This window comes from Suricata suricatta, chromosome 17 (assembly GCF_006229205.1).
Source record: "Suricata suricatta isolate VVHF042 chromosome 17, meerkat_22Aug2017_6uvM2_HiC, whole genome shotgun sequence".
Taxonomy (NCBI): domain Eukaryota; kingdom Metazoa; phylum Chordata; class Mammalia; order Carnivora; family Herpestidae; genus Suricata; species Suricata suricatta.
In genome coordinates, this window is record NC_043716.1 from 52,059,729 (window position 1) to 52,079,542 (window position 19,814).

General features: G+C 53.6%; 1 protein-coding gene across 1 annotated transcript in view; it reads left to right on the forward strand.

Annotated features, from left to right (window-relative positions):
• Positions 1 to 13,594, forward strand: part of TTYH2 (tweety family member 2) — a 38,012-nt gene extending 24,418 nt beyond the window's left edge. The window contains exons 7-14 of the mRNA XM_029928659.1: positions 2,294 to 2,363; positions 2,578 to 2,633; positions 2,913 to 3,005; positions 3,285 to 3,377; positions 5,110 to 5,252; positions 5,928 to 6,113; positions 6,581 to 6,659; positions 11,614 to 13,594. Coding sequence (XP_029784519.1) covers positions 2,294 to 2,363; positions 2,578 to 2,633; positions 2,913 to 3,005; positions 3,285 to 3,377; positions 5,110 to 5,252; positions 5,928 to 6,113; positions 6,581 to 6,659; positions 11,614 to 11,694 — 801 coding nt within the window. The 3' untranslated portion in view covers positions 11,695 to 13,594. The remainder of the gene's footprint in view (positions 1 to 2,293; positions 2,364 to 2,577; positions 2,634 to 2,912; positions 3,006 to 3,284; positions 3,378 to 5,109; positions 5,253 to 5,927; positions 6,114 to 6,580; positions 6,660 to 11,613) is intronic.
• The last annotated feature ends 6,220 nt before the right edge of the window (positions 13,595 to 19,814 follow it).

The window sequence follows — 19,814 nt, forward strand, 5'->3', positions numbered from 1 at the left end:
GTCATCATGTGAGGGGCACGGGGACCTCCTTCAGACCGTCAACTGTGCTCTCCAGAGCTGCCTCAACTGGGCCGGACACTGGGCTTCTCAGATGCCCAGTCCCCCCCTGCACCCAGTGCCCCCTGCCTCTTCCCCTAATCCCATCCCCACTGTGTGAATATGGGCCTTTGTCTTCCTTGACAGGAAAATTGAATCCTCACTCAAGGGCCTGAAGAGCAGGCGGTCTGCATGGGGTGGGAGGGGGCCTCCTGTCCCTCTCTGGGCCCCCTACTTTTGGAGGGTGGTGACCCAGACCAAGATGGCAGCCTCACTCTATCTTCCCCCAAGGCCTCCTATCCCCCATTCAGGTCTGGCTCCTCCCTCTTTGCCGCTCTAGTGACGGGGTAGGGATGCCCCCTGGCCTGCTGGTGCTGTGGCTCTGGTAGTGCTAAATCAGTCTGATTGAGACATGTGAGTGATTTGCATATAGAGCAATTCTCCCAGGGTCCTGAGCACGAGGCTGTGTGTGGGCACGTGCACATGTACAGATGTGTCTTTGTGGAAGCTCCGTATCTAAAGGGGCATCTAGGGGCGCTTGGGTGGCTCAGTCGGTTAAGCGTCTGACTTTGGCTTAGGTCATAATCTCATGGTGTGTGGGTTCGAGCCCCACGTCAGACTCTGTGCTGACTTCTAGCTCAGAGCCTGGAGCCTGTCTTCAGATCCTGTGACTCCTTCTCTCACTGACCCTCCCTTGCTCACACTGTCTCTCTCTCTCTCAAAAATAAATAAAAACATTAAAAATTTTTAAATAAAATAAAGGGGCATCTGGGGGGAGTGCCTGGGGGGCTCAGTCGGTTAAGTGTCTGACTTTGGCTCAGGTCATGATCTTAGGATTCGTGGGTTCGAGCCCCACATCCGGCTCTGTGCTGACAGCTCAGAGCCTGGAGCCTGCTTCACATTCTGTGTCTTTCTCTCACTCTGTCTCTCTCAAAAATGAGTAAACATTAAAAAAATATATATGTAAAAGGGCATCTTATTCTTCAGCCCTACCCAGAGCCCATTAGTACCCTGATGCAGCTTGCCCCGGACTCGTGCCTAGAGCAGCACAGGGCATCTAATAAGTGCTAAAGAGGTAGTTGCTGACTGTGAATGAGTGAATGCGGCCCCAGCATGGAACCGCTCCGGAAGGAGGACACGCATGTGCATGAGCGGGGCCAGGGGAGGGGTCCCTGCTCGGGGAGCACTCCCTGGAGCAGGGAAGCCCCTAGGAACAGGTTGGAGGACCAGAGCTTACTCTGACTGCTCTATAAGATTAGGGGGGCTGCCCTTACCCGATGCTCTACTGTACCCCCAGCCGGACCTTGGGAAAGGCCTGGCTCAGACGCTGGCTTCCTTGCTGCTCCCTCTCCCAGTGCCCTAGCCTACCCCTCCCCCCACAGTCCGTGGGCCCTTGGCTGTCACCTCTCCAGGCCATGCTGTGGGGCCCAGGTCCTCCAGCTCATCAGCGGCAGAGCCTGGAGCCCCCGCTCTTCCCATCTTACCCTGAGCAGGACCCGCACCCAAAGGCTCAGAGGTGGATCGGTGCCAACAGAATTCTTTAGGAAGAGAGTCCAGGGGACGCTTCCTAGATTGACACCCCAAAAGCATGTGGGACTTAATAACAGCAAAACAAAACTACAGCAGAGACCTGCAAAGGCCGAGGTGCAGGAACTGTCCAGTATATGTCTTGCAGGCGCATGGACCCCTGACATCCATCCCAGGGACTGAGAAATAAAGAGTAAGAACTAACAGTTCGAAGTGCCGGCTCTCCACCAGTCACTTTTCTGGTTTTTTTATTTATTTGTTTGTTTATTTTAATGTTTTGATAGAGGACGCAAGTGGATGAGGGGCAGAAAGAGAGAGAATCCCACGAGGGGCAGAGAGGGAGAGAAAGAGACATGGGCCTCACCCGAAGCGGGGCTCCAACTCACAAACTGTGAGATCTTGACCTGAGCCAAAGTCAGATGCTTGGTGACTGAGCCACCCAGGTGCCCTGGGTGTTTTACACAGATCAGGTCATAAGGTGGACAGCGTTTTTCTCTCTGTGTTATTGACGAGGCAGCTGAGACACACAGAAGTAAGTCACTTGTTCCAACTTGCAGAGCTAGGAAGGGGCAGAGCCAGGATTCAGGCCCGGGGAAGCTGGCTCCTGCCTGTCCCTATCCATCCAGGACTGAGTGGAGGGGTCCGAGCAGCTGGGGCCGACGGTGCCTGACTCCAGCCGGGACCCCGGTGTTGTAACTCTCCTCCACCCTCCCATCTCTCCCCGGCTCAGAGCACCAGTGACTTCTGCTCAGCTCCCGACACCTTCATCCTGAACATCACAGAGGGCCACATCCGCACCGGTAACCACCCCTTGGGCCCTCTGTCTACTCAGACCAGTCCTACGGCCAGCCAGAACTTTTGGTCCTGTAGTCCCCTGCCCTTCCCCACCCCCCCACCGTTAGGTCCAGCTGGACCTCTGGGCCATTTCTTAGAAGCGCCTTGGGGACCAGCTTGGCCACTGAGGGTCTGATCACCCCTGAGCTCCTGCCTGATGTCGATGCCTTTGCCTTGCAGAGGTGACCCGTTACTACCTCTATTGCGGTCAGAGCGTAAGCAGCCCCTTCCAGCAGGTATGCCCACCCATCCCTGTCTCACCCTGCCTACTGCCCCCTCTTGACCCCAAGTCCCAACACCGACCAGTAGAGTGTAGGTGACTGAGTGCTTTGGCTCCATCGCAAGGCTGATGCCGCTTGTCCGAGGACCACACCTTGGTCCAAACCCGTGCCGCTCCCGCAAAGCCTGGGGGTTGAGGGGAAGGGCAGGAATCAGGACGCCAGCGGGCAGGACTGCCGGGGAACCGTGCCAGAGAAGGTGGGCCTCACAGCGGGGCTGCGGTCTCTCCTGGCCAGGCCCTGACCGTCTTCCAGCGCTCGCTCACCACCATGCAGATCCAGGTGGCCGGTCTGCTGCAGTTTGCCGTCCCCCGGTTCCCCACGGCAGAGGTAAGGCAGCAGCCTCCCCGCAGAATCTGTGCTGGAACGGGGGGAGCCCCAGCTGGACCCGGACAACCCTTCTCCCCTCCTCACCCCTCCTGAACCCCATGGCTGTGCAGAGCCAGGCAGTGGAGAGCGCTCCCCTCCCCAGGGGTCTAGCCCCCCTCCTTCCCTTGAGTTGAAAGGCCTCTTTGCACGCGCTGCTATCTGATGTGTTATCCACAAGCCCACCCCCACCGCTCACTCTGTCTCTCCACCTGCCCGTGTGTTTGCCTCTTCCTGCTTCAGAAAGACCTACTCGGAATCCAGCTCCTGTTGAACTCATCGGAGTCCGGCCTTCACCAGCTGACAGCCATGCTGGATTGCCGGGGGCTGCACAAGGTGCTGGGGTGGCCCTGGGTGGCAAGTAGGACGGGGGCACCACAGCCAGCCACGTTTTCCCAGACAGCAGCCAGTGAAGGCTAGGAGAGAGATTGCCCGGGCTGCCTTCAGGCATGGGGTCGAAGCTGAAGAACAGGAAGGGGGCAGAGGTGTCTGGCTTCTCTATCCTCTGAAATAGCTGAGACAGGGAGAGTCCATGAAAGGTACCAGGGGACCGGATTAGGATCAGGTTAGTTCCTGAACATTGGGGGACCCTAACCCAATGAAAGAGGCTAATTCTCCATTGTCCGGACTCCCCAGCCATCTGGTCAACCCATCCATGTCCCTGGCTGCAGATGAATATCCTTTGCTCATTGCCAGGGTCACCTCTCCAAGAACTCGGCATACCAGACAGCCTCTAATGCAGGGGACACTCTGGGAGTGTGTGAGCTCCCTCCCCCCAAGCACTAAGCCTGTGTATGTGGACACTTCCACATCCCATATAGGTTTAGCACAAATGGGCCTATAATGATCACGGCTGCCATGTTGTGAGCCCTGATTCTGTGCTCACCCTTGTTCGGTGCTGTCTGTGGTTTATTCAGCTGTCGTGGTGAATATTGTCAAATACGTGTTATTTCACGGGCAGTTTTATAGAAAAGGAAACTCCGTGTGTGGACAGATAGATATTTATATACGGATATCTTTTTTTTTTATTGTTTTTTTTTTTTTTTGGAGAATGAGAGAGAGACAGACAGAGCATGAGCAGGGGAGGGGCAGAGAGAGAGGGAGACACAGAATCAGTAGCAGGCTCCAGGCTCTGCATCAGCACAGAGCCCGATGTGGGGCTTGAACTCACAGACAGTGAGATCATGACCTGAGCCAATGTCGGATGCTTAACGAACTGAGCCAGCCAGGTGCCCCCGTATGCATATATATATCTATAAAGTGGCTCATTGAAGGTTTCAGGCTGTCAGGTCAAGGGCTTGGGTTTGGACCGTGGCACGTACCCTCTCCCTCTGTACCACCCACCTCCAAATCCCTCAGCAATCCGGGCATCTAGACTCTCAAATATACATTTGAATCCATCAACTTCCCTCTCCCTCCCCACCTCCGCCATGACCAAGCACCGCCCCACTTCCCTGGGTGACGGCCGTGGCCTCCAACCCGTCCCCAACCTTTCCCCACCCGTTACCTTCCATGACCTTTCACACACAGCAACCACAGCGGTCTTTGTAAAAGCGAGTTGGGTCACATGCCTTCCCTCACATCCCATCCCTTTGTGATAAAAAGCAAACTCCTCACTGACCTGCAAGGCCTAAGCGGGAAGTGGCGCCCCCTCATCCTGTCTCCTCTGTCCCTTTGTTCTCTTTCCTGGACATGCCATACTTGTCCCCTTCCCCCATCTGCTCAAGGCACAATCCACTCCTGGCTGGTCTGAGATGAAATGTCCCCTCTCTTCTGGCTTCCCCACCCTGCAGCCCCGTCTGTCTTGCTCAGAGCTGACTCTGACCCTCAGTGCCTAGCGCACAGTAGGTGGTCACATACTTATAGAGTGAACCCAAGAAGCCACCCTTTCTGTTGGGCTTCAGAGTGTGGACCCTTAGTGGCTGTACAAAGTATACAAAGTGCTCGTGACAGAGACCAGTAGATGATCCCAGGCCCGAGCTTGGGGAGAGGGGCTACCAGAAATGAGCTCAGACCCCCGCCGTGCCCTGAGCCGCCTTGCAGCTCCGTGTCCCTCCTCCTCCTCCAGGACTACCTGGACGCCCTTGCTGGCATCTGCTATGACGGCATCGAGGGCTTGCTCTACCTCGGCCTCTTCTCCCTCCTGGCCGCCCTGGCCTTCTCTATCATGATCTGCGCGGGGCCGCGGGCCTGGAAGCACTTCACCGCCAGGTGGGCTGCCTGGGGGCCTCGTGGGGGGGCATGTGGGAGGCTCTGCTCTGTGACTGAGCCCAGAGCCGATGACCTGGGCCAAACACGGCAGCAGGGGCCCGGGCATTCAGCCCCAGCAGCTGGCTGGATTTCTGCAGAAGTTTCCCCGAAAGTCCAGACAGACCCCTCCAAAGGAGGTTCCAAGGGCCTGGGGCAGGAGCGGAGCTGAGGATGGTGACAGTATCATACGACCCCCTGGCATCCCTTGCTTGTCCTCTCTTCCTCTGAAGGACTTTGTGGCTTAAGATGACGAGGGCTCTGGATGCTGGAGGGTCACCTCCAAAACCCCAAGAAGGATAGGCTATAGCTCTGTCGGTGGGACACCCACATTCTCACGAAGGAGATAGAGATGAGGTGGTGTCTTAGTGCCTATGGGTAGATCAGACCAAAGGAAGCAGGGCAGGGAGGCTCAGTGCGACAGGATCAGTGCAGCGGGCTGCCTGGAGGAGGTGGACGTGAAGCTGGAAACAGGTGGAGTGCTGTGTGAGGCAGGCCCGAAGACCTGAAGGAACCTGAGGGAGACGCATGCGTGTGGCAAGAAAGAGTCCTGGGAGCAAAGCCTGGGAAGCAGGCCAGGACCCTGACGCCTCCGAGTCTGGGCCCTCACGGCCGGCGGTGTCCTGTGTGTCGTTCCAGGGACAGAGACTATGATGACATCGACGGTGACGACCCTTTCAACCCCCAGGCCCGACGCATCGCCGCTCACAACCCCCCTCGGGGGCAGCTTCGAAGCTTTTGCAGCTACAGCAGCGGCCTGGGCAGCCAGACCAGCCTGCAGCCCCCGGCGCAGACCATTTCCAACGCCCCGGTCTCCGAGTACATGTATGGCAGTGCCCCCCTCCCCAGGCCTCCCCCATGCACATGTCCCACCCAGCCCTGGGGGAGCTAGATCTGGAGCAAATTTGGGACTAGAGAACGGGGTTGGGAGGGAAGGCATCAAAGGCCCGCCACAGTCCCCTCCCCCACCCGGCCCCACTGCAGCCACAGGGTGTCTGGTGGGAAGGCCCCCGGGGGGCATTAGCCACCCCAGCACAGGTGCATCCCTGTAGATGCCAAGCCTTGCCCTCAGGGCGGATTGCAAGGCAATCCAGGCCACACTGCTCCAGGCTCCTGGCACCCCATCCACTGCTTCTCCCCTGGGCCTCCTATTCCAGCCCACGGTTCCCCCGAGGTCCGTTTCCATCCCCCACTCACACAGGCATACCTACGGGCCCCTCCTGGAGAAATCTGAGTGTCCCCACCCCCACCACCGTGCCTCCCCGTCCTGAGCTGTCCTCTCCGGCCCACAGGAACCAGGCTATGCTCTTCGGCGGTAACCCGCGCTACGAGAACGTTCCGCTTATCGGAAGAGGCTCCCCTCCTCCCATGGTAAGCTGGGCTCCCGGGCAAGGTCATAGTTACGGCCCTTGTTGGGGAAGTGATGACAGATAAGGGCTCCCCCCAATCCCTATGCAAAGGTAAGAAGAGCGAAAACAGTTCTGTTACATTAAACCGGGACCGCCATGCACATCGCTGGCAATCTGCTAAGGACGGTGCAAAGACAGAAAGCTCACCCTGTGCACACTTGTCCCCAGGCAAGAGGACCCCTCAGCACCTCTGTCACACCAGTCCGTCCTGAATGCGTGCCCGATAGGGTGGCCATCAGTGTCGCTCACTGCCCCGGAGCTGAGGGCAGACCTTGATGCTCTCTTCCAAAGAGGTGGCTCCCAGACCCTTAAGTTTTGTTCCTGGATTACAAAGCTGGCAAGAGCCTGGTTTAGCCTTGAAAAAGGTTTATGTGCATCTCAAAGGGACAGAGAAATAACTTGCAGTGATAAGTTTGGCGAGCAAAATAACCTAAGAAGAGAGAGCGTCCCTTTCTGCTCCGAGGAAATTGTCTTGCTCTTCGATGGTGTTTAGCCTTTCTCGCCCTGGGCTGCGGGATGGACACCAGCCTTCCTTAACCCTGCTCAGCGGGCATCTGCGTGGGGCCCGCGCCTCCCACCCACATCTGTCTCCAGCCAGGGGACCTAGACTCAGAGTCGGAAAAGGAGGCTGCGGGGCGAGGGGGTGCACATCGGAGAGAGAAGGCTCTGTCCTCTCCCAGAGAAGTATGGGAATGCAGGAATCCCGGTTGAGATGGATTGTTGTGAGTAGAGCCAATAGACCGTGGAGTCCAAGGGCACAGACTCCTGTGCCAGATGCCTGGGTTCACACCCTGCTCATTGCTTCCGACCTCTGTGATTTGGACAAGCACTTCGCCTCTTTGTGCCTCAGTTTCCCCACTCATAGAGCAGGGATGGTAACAGCACACACCTCGCGGCGGTGGTGGGCGTTGGAGGACTCGGTCACTGTACATATGTGTGGTGCGTAGATGCTCTAAGAGGGAGCCACTTACTTCACCCCTACTTCCACCGGCCCTCATGCTCCCTCCCGCCCCACCTTCTCCACAAGCTGTGGCATTTATTTGTAAGAGATGGTGTGCACTTCCCACATGGTGAGTGGAAAGCAAGGTCAGAAGTCTGTGATGGGGATGGATACGAGGCACAGTCTCTGCGCCCAGTATCTGTTGGGGAGGGCGCCCCTGTCTCCACTTGGCTGGACAAGGCATTTAAAATTTTTGTTAATGTTTATTTTTTGAGAGAGAGAGAGAGAGAAAGCATGTGCAAGGCGGAGGAGGGGGCAGAGAGAGCAGAGGACAGAGGATCCAACACAGGCACCGCGCTGACAGCACAGAGCCCGATGTGGGGCTCAAGCTCATGAACTGTGAGATCAGGGCCTGAGCTGATGTCGGACGCTCAATTGACTGAGCCACTCAGGCGCCCCAGGACAAGGCATTATAAATCAGGGGGTTTGGAAGGGGTCCTACAGCTGGGAAACTAGAGCCACTGCTGCTGGGGACCCAAGGACATGGGGCCGATGACACACGCCCAGGCCTGGTCCTCACACACACTCACGTACGTCCAGTGAGTCAGCCCCAAGCACAGGTGGTGCTTGCAGTGGAAACCACAGTGCTGCTCTTGGGGAAAAGAGAGGTGGAGACTGAGCCCCGTCTTCAGGAAGTGCATAACCTGCAGTAGGAGAGACCCAAAGAGTCAGCCTTTGGGACCTTGGAGGTGGGAGCTGCCCCCTCCCAGGAGATCCTGTGCAGCAGGTGGCATTGGAGCCATAACTTTGATCGGGGTTCTGGCCCAGGGACAGTTCTGCCCCTGGGGACATTTGGCCTGTCTATAGGCATTGGGGGGGGGGGGGTCGGTGCTACTGTCACCTGGTGGATGGAGGCTGGAGATGCCACTCAGCATCCTGCCGCACACAGGACAGCCCGACCACAGAGAATGATCCAGCCCCAATTGTCCACATTTGGGACTTTGAGAAACCCCACCCTGATCACTCCCCAGCCTTCCCTGCCCGGCCCCACCATGCTGATTTTGCCCAGAGCACCTCACCTGCCATCCTTTTACACACAGGCCTGGACACAAGCCTAGCTCTCGCTTCCTGGGGCCCTCAGGAAGGGACAGCGGCTGGTCGAGCCAGCGTTCAGAGTAGGCACCTTTTAAATCGCCACCTGGCTTTCTCTACCCAGAAGCCTCCTGGGTCCCTTTTCATCCTACCAGCTGCTGTAGACCCAGGAATGCGGATTGATTTTAATTGTAATCTGAGCAAAACATAATTAGGGGAAATCTGCTGCTGTGAATGAAGAATTAGTCAGTGCACCGGGATGCCAGATAAAAATGATTTTTGGATTACCTTCTGTTTTGAAAGATCCAGGCCACTCTTGCTGCCATTAGCAGAGATAATCAAGAGCTGACCTTATTTGCAAAGCTCAAGGACAGAGTTCCCCTTCCTCCCTAGAATTAAGACCTGCTTAGGGACTCTTAGACTTTGGCCCAGTTGGCTGCCCAGCGCCACCCAGCTCAACCCCCACCTCCTGCCCTGCAAGTGGCAAGGGGCACAAAGAGGAATCTACATATGATATGCCGCTGACCAAGGAGCCCACAGCAGGAGGGTGTGGACGTGCACCTGCCTCCCCGTAGACCTCGCAGCTGGCCACTCGCTGCCCTCCCCCCACCGCCCCTCCCACCCGCCCTGTGCCTGCCCTAAATTTTCATCAGCATTTGGCCAGTGGCGAGATTGTCAGATAGATGCCCCCCTCCCTCCACCAGCTCCATCTCTGGGGCAGATGGGAATTTTGCTATGGCGGGTGAGAGCAAGTAAGACAGTCCAAAGGTACAGCCTGTTCCATTGGCTGGAAACGTGCCTTTCCCCGTCTGCCTTCCCTCCTTCCCTCTCAGGGACCCTGTCCTAGACTTGATGAACAAAAATGACCCAGGCAATTGTGAAAAATACCCATCCCAGGACTCCAGTCCAGACTCACTGACACAGACTGTCCAGGGAAGGCATCCGGGAAGTCCTAAGTGTCTCAAGCACCCAGGTAATCCTTAGCAAGGAAGTTCGGGAAACAGTGCTTGGAGGGGGGGAGGGTCAGACTCAAGTGTGCATCGGAATCCCCCCGGGGGACGTGTTGGAACACAGGGTCCTGGGCCCAGCCTGGTTTGGTTTTTTTTTATTTTTATGTATATTTTTGAGCGGGAGAGAGCAGGAGAGGAGCCAAGGGAGAGGGGGACAAAGGATCCGAAGCAGGCTCTGTGCTGACAGCAGAGAGCCCGATGCAGGGCTTGAACTCAGGAACCATGAGGTCATGACCGAAGCCAAAGTCGGACACCTAATCTACTGAGCCACCCAGGTGGCCCGGTCCTGGGCCCAGCCTGTTTCTGATTTGGGAAATCTGCAGCGGAGCCCCGGGGACTGGCATTCCTAGCGTGTTCACAGGCCAAGCTGGGGCTGCAGGTTGGGGAAGGCCGCACGGTCTGAAGCAGGCTTCCTCTCCCACACTACTTACTGACGGGCCAGGTTCTCCTGTCTTGGGTGCTGTCCTGAGCCCTGTAGCATGTTTACCTGCATCCCTGGCCTCTGCCCACTCTCCCTACCCCCATCCTCCTGTTGTGATGACCAGAAATGCCTTCAGCAACTGCCAGATGTCCCTGTGGGGGGGGGGGGCGCGAGAGGGAGCAGAAATCGCCCCTGGTTGAGAACCCCTGGGTTACAGAGTGTCATCCCCCATCCCCCATCCCCAAGTCCCCACCAGCTAGAAGCACGTGCTCCCCCTCTGCTGTGAACAGCCTGGGCCTGAACCCCCACTACTTCCCTGGGGCCAGAGACCCTCTGCTGACCCCGCTGCCCCAAGTCTGCAGACTAGCAGCATCTGGAGAGTGTTGGAAATGCAGAATCTCAGGTCCCAGGATGTGGAGTGTGACCACGTGGGGGGCCCTCGCTCCCTGCTTTGGAGCTGTCGCCAACAAACATCTGTTGAACGTGCACGTTGTGTTAGGTCATTGCTTCTCCAATGTGGCTGCAGTTGGAAGAGCTTCTTTAAAAAGTGCTGATAGTGCAGGGCGCCTGGGTGGCTCAGTCAGTGAAGGGTCCCACTTGGGCTCAGCTCGAAATCTCATGGTTTGTAGGCTCAAGCCCCGCGTCCGGCTCTGTGCTGACAGCTCAGAGCCTGGAGCCTGCCTCCGATTCTGTGTCTCCCTCTCTCTCTGCCCCTCCCCCGCTTTCACTCGCTCTCTCACTCTCTCTCTCACAAATAAATAAACTTTAAAAAAAAAAGTGGTGGTGGGACTTTAAAGTGCTTCCTTTTATGTTATGTGGGTTTTACCTCAAAAAAAAAATACTGGTGGGCGTGGCCCAAACTTTAGGAACTTTTAGGCTCCCAGGTGTTTGTAACATGCAGCCAAGTGTGAGAAGCGCCGTGTGAGAGGTCTTGTCTGTTCTATAGCATTTCATTCTTGCACGGTTACTGCCGGTGCTCATAGGTCCCCGATTGCAGATGTGGAAACTAAGGCTTGCAGAGGTTGGAAAGCCTCAGCCAAAGTTATGAGTAAAATGCATCCCTGGGATTTGAACCTGGGTCTCTGAATCTCTGGGTCTGTGCCCTCAGCCTACTCACGAGGCAGGCTCCCCAGTGCCTTGGTGTACCCGGATGCTGTCCCCAGCGGTGTCCTGGAGCAGACACGGCAGCCATAGCAGAGGGAGGGTGGCTAGTCTGTGTGCGCATCTCACATCGGATGCTGGGAGCCAGACGTCCTGATGGCCCCAGGACTGGAAACACGGCCAGCAGTGAGGCCTGCCCGAGCCACCCTGGTGTCCTCCAGTCCCCATAATGCCTGCAATAAAGACCGGCCCGGCTCCCCAGAAGCCCCCACGCCTTTGCTAGTACAGGGTCTGGTCTCACTGTGGCAGGCCACCCTGTTCTGACGCATCCCCTCCCCGCTCTCTCCCACAGTATTCTCCCAGCATGAGGGCCACGTACCTGTCTGTGGCGGACGAGCACCTGCGGCACTACGGGAATGAGTTTCCGGCCTAACGCACGTTCTGCAGAGGTTCCTGCCTCCTTGATCCGTTTTGGTTTTTAATTAATGCCAACGCAAGCATTTCTTCGATAGAAACCAAAGGCATCTGGAGACTGGACGCAGGACCATGGGATTGGCAGGCTCCTGAGGCTGTAAAGGAGCAGCAGTGATTCGAGGAGGGTCAGCCCCGGGCTTGGCTGCGATGCCTGACCAAAGGCCCAGGCGGACAGAAGACCTGTGACTCAGACCAGCCCCTCCCTCCTCTGGCCTCCTGTCCACACCGGAAATGCCTGCAGGTGCTTGGCCGTGCCAAAGCCGGGAGCCTGGTCCTGCTCGCCCCCATATCCTACCCTCTCCAGGTGGGGAGTGGCTGTAAGGAGGGTCGGGTGTCACCACCTGAGCGCTGTGTTCTCCCAGGTCTCCTTGCCAAGACTCCTGCTAACACGGCCAGAAGTCCTGGCAACCACCATCTCTGAGTCCCTCTGTCCTCTCGGCTGCACAGCTGATGGGCAGCATTTTCCTGCAGGTAAAAGTGGAGGAGCTCATCAGGAGATGCCTTTGCAGGCAGTGATGTCCCTGATGAGACAAGACACTGCCCAAATCAGTCCCCCGGAGCCACCAGACGGACTCTCCCTGGACTCCCAACACTGCAGGTGTTGGAGAGGCTGCGTGGTGGATGCTTCCAGGGCTGGGGGACCACAACTTCATCCCTGGTCGGCTTCCGCGGTGAGAGCCGGTGGGAGTGTGGGTGACCGCAGCCACGCTCTGCCTGTCCTTTGCCACCCTCCCTTGCCTCTTCCTTCCAGAAGCGATTCTGTGAGTTTGTTCACTGCAGATAGGGACAGTCTCAGGTATTAACAGACACTTTGAAAGCGATGTTAACTCCCCCACACGCCCTGTGTTTTAAATATTTTGGTTATCCAAAGAATTGAAGCTCATAGCACATCCATTTTTTACAATAGACTTGGGACTCATTCCTTACCCCGGCTGCAGACTTTTTCTGGCATCGGCTAGTTCTTTAAGCATCTGGAGGGAGGGAGGGGGGGGGGGGGTTAAACAAAGTACAGATCAGTGAGATGTGCTGTCCCACGCCGCTGCTTGATGGGAATGTAAGTTCATCCCACTCGGGGAGGAGGCCCTTTAAGACAGGAAGGAAGTGAAGGCGGACAGCTGAACAGAGTCCCCTGTTTCGGGGAGAGCCCAGGTGAACTTGCCCCTCCCTTTTGTCTTCGAGCAAGTTCATGGGAAAAGGTTTTAGCAAAATGAGACGATTGTGTACTGACCTGAGACAGGCCTCTTCTCCAGTCCCCCCAACCTTGTCCCATCCCGTCGTCCTGGGCCCCTGAGCTGTCGCTGCTCTGTGAGAGAGAGCTTGTTGGCCAGGAGGAAATGATGACCCACCATCCTGCTGCCGAGGATCCAGGGTTAGGGTCTCTGGTGCTTCCGATCTCCTGTCAACTCAGCGCAAAACCCTGAAGCCCCCACAGCCTTGCCCGCCCAAAGCCAGGGGCGTGGCGAGGCCTGGCTTGGAACAGGGGCTCCGTTTCCATTTTGGGAGAGCCACCTTCGCAGCCAGACACGCACCGCAGAGTGGTTCTCGGCGCCCAGCCCAAGCCTCTAGGACAGAACAGAGCCACAGGGCAGCCAGGACTGTCTTCTTGCCCGCGTTAACCAATACGTACCGTGTACCATAAACGTATCTGTGTATGGCCACATCGCGTGCAGATAGGAACTCGGTGACGTCAAGATGTTGCTTCTTAACATTTTGTGGTTGGCGACTGTAGAGTTGTTTTTGATGTATGTAAACTAAACTAGAATCCTTCGGGTGGTTCCTGAAGGAGCCGGGTGGGCACACCTCTGCCTGACACACGTGCGCCCTCACCTGGGGAGAAATAAACCACTTGTACTAAAGTGTGCACTCCGTCTAACTTCCTCCGCTGCCGGAGTAACAGGGGCGCTGAAGGCTTCCTTCCTTCCAGCTGAGTTTTGGTAGGAAGGGCTTCTTGGGCAGATTTCAGTGACATCAGTGCAAGGATTGAAAGACACAACTATTGAGTGAATGTGTCACAGGACCTCTTGTGTGGCCTCCAGTTACTCTTCAGGACCACGGACAGACCTTGTCTCCCCCACCCCGCTTTGTTTTTCTCCCAAGTTCCACCTGAAGGTCAATGCTCTTGATGTTGCTAGTAATAAGGAGTAGCATTTATTGAGCACCTGCAGTGTACCGAGAACTGACCTAGGTAGTTACGTGGATTGTTCGTTGAACTTCACGATGATCCCGTGGGGTCATTCGTTTTGCAGATAAGCCAACAGGCGCAGAGAGGGTAAGGACTTGGGGCAAGTGGCAGAGGCTGGGTGTCTAACCCAGAGCCCAAGTTGAGCACCTCTGGACAATGCTACGGGGCTGGAGGGGAGGAGGGTGTGCTCACAACGGGCTGCCTCCCCCCCACCCCCCAGCTTTGCAGTGGGTCCTTGCTGCACTCTGTGCCTAAACTCTCTCCGGGGCAGGGTGGGGGGTGGGGGGTGGCGGCTCCCTTGGCTGGGGCACTGAGATGCACTCTTCATGTAGGACCGACTCCAGCTCTGCCTGTTTACTCGTGTTCAGCAGCTGGGCTCCCAGAAGTGACTGCATTTCCAGGAACTTCCTGAAGGAAGCAGCTTATGCATCCCTGGGGAGCACTTGAGGTGGGATACAGAGGGCTCTCTTCCGCAGAACATGCCAGGCTCAGAACTCTGCATCCCTCAGAGCTGAGCACCAGACCTGGGGCCTTTCTCAAGTCGGAATGTTTCCCCCACCCCATGGAGCAGACCCCTTTCTCCTTCACCTCAGGAAACCAAGAGCGGTGGGGGAAAGGCTTGAAGCAATGGAGAAACCAAACTGATTTTTCTAAATGTGTTTTTATTTATTTTTGAGAGAAAGAGACCACACAAGAGTGAGCAGGGGAGGGGCAAAGAGAGAGGGAGACAGAGAATCCCAAGCAGGCTCTGTGCTGCCAGTGCAGAGCCCAGTGTGGGGCTCGATCCCACAAACCATGAGATCATGACCTGAGCTGAAATCAAGAGTTGGATGTTCAACCGACTGAGCCACCCAGGTACCCTCAATCTTTATTTATTTTTTTAAGTTTATTTTTGAGAGAGACAGAACATAAGCAGAGGAGGGGCAGAGAGAGAGGGAGACACAGAATCCAAAGGAGACTCCAGGTTCTGAGCTGTCAGCACAGAACCTGGCATGGGGCTTGAACCCACAAACTGAGATCATGACCTGAGCCGAAATTGGATGCTTAACTGACTGAGCCACCCAGGCGCTCCTCTGATGATTTTTTTTTAAAGGTAACTGCAGTTCAACACTCAAATGAGATTCACTTTGGGGGCTTTCATTGTCTCTGGGAGCTGAAGAGAGACCTGAGCTCTAGGCAGGCACTGAATGAAGCAGGAAGGAGGCCACGTGGGAATGCACAAGCTGAGTGTGGTTCGGGTCCCCACGGGGGTCAGCCCCTCACCCCGCGTTCCTGTCTTGGCCTGCAGCCATCTCTCACCCAAGGGAAAGGGGTGGGGTGAGTGGGCCTCCATACCAAACCCGCCAGTATTCCACTGGCCGGCCCACCAGCTCAGCCCTATTTCTAAACAACCTCTAAACAGCCCTGACCCCAGACCCAGGAACCTGCTCCCAGAGAGAAAGTAATGAACATCGGGCCCCTCTGTAAGGTGAGCCTCAGCCAGGAACAGGTGTGTGTTTAAGGCTGTCGTTCAGGGCCAACTTACCCATGTGGAGCAGCGACAGAGTGGTCCTTTCTCCACAGCTGACTCATCTCCAGTAGCCCAACACTGCCCTGTGCTGTGCTTCCCACCCCCGCCCCCAAAGCTGTGAGGTCTCCTGTTTCAAAGCAGTGGGGGCAGTATCATTGCCTCTAGGGTCTAAAGTGCTAGTGGAGTAGTCAGCATTCAAGAGGCCGGTGTGCCCTCTGACAGACCCGGAGCAGGAGAATTTCCCTTCCCGTCTTCTCCCTTTCAAATGTCAATTTCCTCCTTCAAAAATACACTGATAGCTGAGCACAGGAGCCTGCAAACTACCTCCCGTGAGCCTAGTCTGACCTGTTGACATATACGGCCTGTGAGTATAGTTTTTATATATTTTAATGGCTTTTAAAAAAATCAAATATTTGCAACTGATTTTGGCAGCAGAGAATACCAATCCTGAACCTCAATGAAACAAGATGTTGGCCTCCCTCAGAGAATTTCCTGCTCATTAATCCTCCTGTATTACAGAAAAATTATACTTAGCATAATGTTTTGAATTTCATTAATCAAAACATGGGTGGGAATTGTTTTTCTCAAGATATACGTATCTACAAAATGTCTTTGATTTTGCTCCTTACTCTGCAGCCTAAAATATTTACTATTTTTTTAAATTCTTTTGTGTGTGTGTGTGTGTTTTAATTTATTTTTGAGAGAGAGAGAGACAGCATGAGCAGGGGAGGGTCAGAGAGAGAGATGGAGACAGAGAATCTGAAGCAGGCTCCAGGCTCTGAGCTGTCAGCACAGAGCCCGACACGGGGCTTGAACCCACGAACTGTGAGATCATGACCTGAGCTGAAATCAGGCATTTAACCAACTGAGCCACCCAGGCGCCCCTATTTACTATCTCTTAAAGTAGTTTACAGTTTGCTCACCCCCCCTGGTCTAAGTACATCACCTTCTCTAAATGCTAAGACTACAGAAGTCTCTAAGGCATTTGGGGCCTTGACTTCACAGAGTTTACAAATAGGTAAGGCTTCCTGATTCATAGATGATGCCTCTTCTCTGTTCTCACATGTAGAAAGGGCTGGGGAGTCCTGTGGGGTCTCTTTTATAAGGGCACTAATCCCATTTACGACAGCTTCACCATTTTCATGACTAATTACTTCCTAAAGGCCTCACCTCCCAATACTGTCACATTGAGTATTAGGATGTCAACCTGTAAATTTGGGGAGGACATAAACATTCCAACCATAGCAAGAGTGTATGGGAACTCTGTATCATCTTTACAACTGTTCTGTAAACCAAAACTAACAGTGAACAATCTGAAAGGGAAATTTAAAAAACAATTATGTTTACAATAGTATCTCCCCCCTACCCAAGCCCTTAGGAATTAGCCAAAGAAGTGAAAGTCTTGTATAATGAAATCTATAAAACATTGCTGAAAGAAATTAAAGAAATAAATGGAAAGGTATCCCATGTTCATGGATTGGAACACTTAATATTGTTGAGATATCAATACTACCCAAAGTGATCTACAGATCCAACACAACCCCTATTGGAAAATGTCATTTTTTTGCAGAAATAGAAAATCCCATCCTAAAAATCCATATGGAATCTCATCAGGCCCCAAATAGGCAAAAGAATCTTGACAAAGAAGAACACAGCTGGAGGATTCACTCCTGATTTCAAGACTTACTGCAGAACCACAATAATTAAAAGAGTGATGCTAGCCTGACATCAGAAATAGAGACCAATAGAGTAAAGTCGAGTCCAGAAATAAACTCTTATATCTGTGGTCAAAAGACTTTCAACAAAGAAGTCAAGGTAATTCAATGGGGAAAGGACAATCTTTTCAACAAACAGCACTGGAGAAACTGGATATCGAGGTTGCTTGGGTGGCTCAGTCAGTTGAGCAGCCAACTCTTGATTTAGGTCAGGTCATGATCTCACAGTTTGCTAGATCAAGCCCCACATTGGGCTCTGTGCGCTGATGGCACGCAGCCTATTTGGGATTCTCTCTCTCTCTCTCTCTCTCTCTCTCTCTCTCTCTGTCCCTCCCCCTGCTTACTCTCTCACTCTTTGAAAATAAATAAACTGAAAAAAATACTGGACATCCACATGGAAAAGAATTAAGTTGGTCTCTTACCTAACAGAAAATACAAAAATTAGCTCAAAATGGATCAAAGACCTCAAAATAAGACCTAAAGCTATAAAACCCTTAGAAGAAAGCATAGGGTAAATGCTTCACAACATCAGATTTGGCAGTGATTCCTGGAGCATGACTGTAAAGGCATAAAGAAAAGACAAGTTGGATTCCTGGAAAAAAAAACAATTTTTAATTTTTTTGGTAATGTTTATTTATTTTTGAGAGAGATAGAGACAGAGAGAAAGCAGGGGAGGGGCAGATAGAAGAGTGAGACACAGAATCCAAAGCAGGCTTCAGGCTCTGAGCTGTCAGCACAGAGCCCAATGGGATTGAACTCAGGCGCTTAACCAACTGAGCCACCCAGGCACCCCTAATTCATGAAATATTTTTAATTGGAGGCATCAAAAGACACTACTGACAGAGCAAAAAGACAACCCATAAAATGGGAGAAAATATTTGCAGATCATGTATCTGGTAAGGGATGATATCCAGAATATATAGAGAACTCCTACAATAACAAAATAAAATTTGATTCAAAACTGGACAAAGGACTTGAGTAGACATTTCTCCAAAGAAGACACACAAATGGCCAAGAAGCACATGAAAAAATGTTCACTATTACGAATCACTGGGGAAATGTAAAGCAAAACTATGGTAAAGTACTGCCTCACATCCATTAGGATGGCTACTATCAAGAACCAGGAAAGAACAACTGTTGGAAAGGACGTGGAGAAACTGGAACTCTTGCCCTCTGTCAACGGGAATGCAAAATGGTGCAGCTGCTGCAGAAAACAGTATGGTGGCTCTGGAAAAAACTAACAATCAATTCTTTTTTTGAGACAGAGAGAGAGAGAGAGAGAGCGCGTGCGAGCAGGGGAGGGTCAGAGAGAGAGGGAGATACAGAATCCAAAGAAGGCTCCAGGCTCTGAGCTAGCTGTCAGCACAGAGCCCGATGCGGGGCTTGAACCCACGAACTGTGAGATCATGACCTGAGCCGAAGCCAGGCGCTTAACCGACTGAGCCATCCAGGCGCCCCAATCAATTCTATTAAGTAGACAGAATTACCACAGAATCCAGCAATTCTTCCCAAAGACTTGAAAGCATAGTTTCTTTTTAAGATTTTGTTTTAAAGTAATCTCTACACCTGACATGAGGCTCAAACTCACAACCCCATCACAAGCTCCGCCAACTGAGCCAGCCACGTGCCCGCAAAGCACACTTTTGAAGAGATTTTGTACATCCATGTTCACAGTGCCATTATTCACAATAGTAAAAAGTGGAAGCAACCCTAGTGTCCATCCGTGGATGCAAACAAAATGTGGCGTACACGTGCAATGGAATATTATTCAGTCTCAAAAAGGAAGAAAATTCTTTTTTTGTTTATTTATATTGAGAGAGAGTGCGAGTGAGGGACGGGCAGAGAGAGAAAGAGAGAGAAAATTCCAAGCAGTCTCTGCAGTGTCAGCACGGAGCCCAATGCGGGGCTCGATCTCACAAACTGAGATCATGACCTGAGCTAAAGTTGGATGCCTAACCGACTGAGCCACCCAGGAGCCCCAAAAGGAAGAGAATTCTGACACAGGCTACAACAGGGCCGAACTTCTGAGACATTATGCTGAGTGAAATAAGCCAGTCACCAAAAGACAATGTGTGATTTCACTTCTATGAGGTGCTAAGAGGAGTGAAAATCACAGAGACAGAAAGTAGGACTGTGGGAGTCAGGAGGTGGGGGGTGGGAATGAGGAGTTATTGTTCAATGGGTACAGAGTTTCAGTTATGCAAGATGAAAACGTTCTGGAGATGGATGGTGGTGATGGCGGCCCAGTACTGTGAGTGTACTTTAATGCCGCCGAACTATACTCTTAAATACGGCTAAGGAGATACATTTTGTGTTCTGCATATTTTACCACAGTAGAAAACAACTGGAAAAAGAACAGGTGGGGGCACCTGGGCTGCTCAGTCGGTTAAGTGTCTGGCTTCAGCTCAGGTCATGATCTCACAGTTCGTGAGTTTGAGCCCCATGTCAGGCTCTGAGCTGACTTCTAGCTCAGAGCTTGGAGACTATTTCTGATTCTGTATCTCCCTCTCTCTCTCTCTGACCTTCCCCTGCTCACGCTGTCTCGCTCTGTCTCTCAAAAAAAAAAAAAAAAAACAGGCGGGTGTAGACAGCAGCGAAATGGATCGTAGACTGGCCCGGGGGCGGGCAGCGGGGAGGGTGCCTTCAGCAAAGAATCTCAGAAGCCCTTTCTT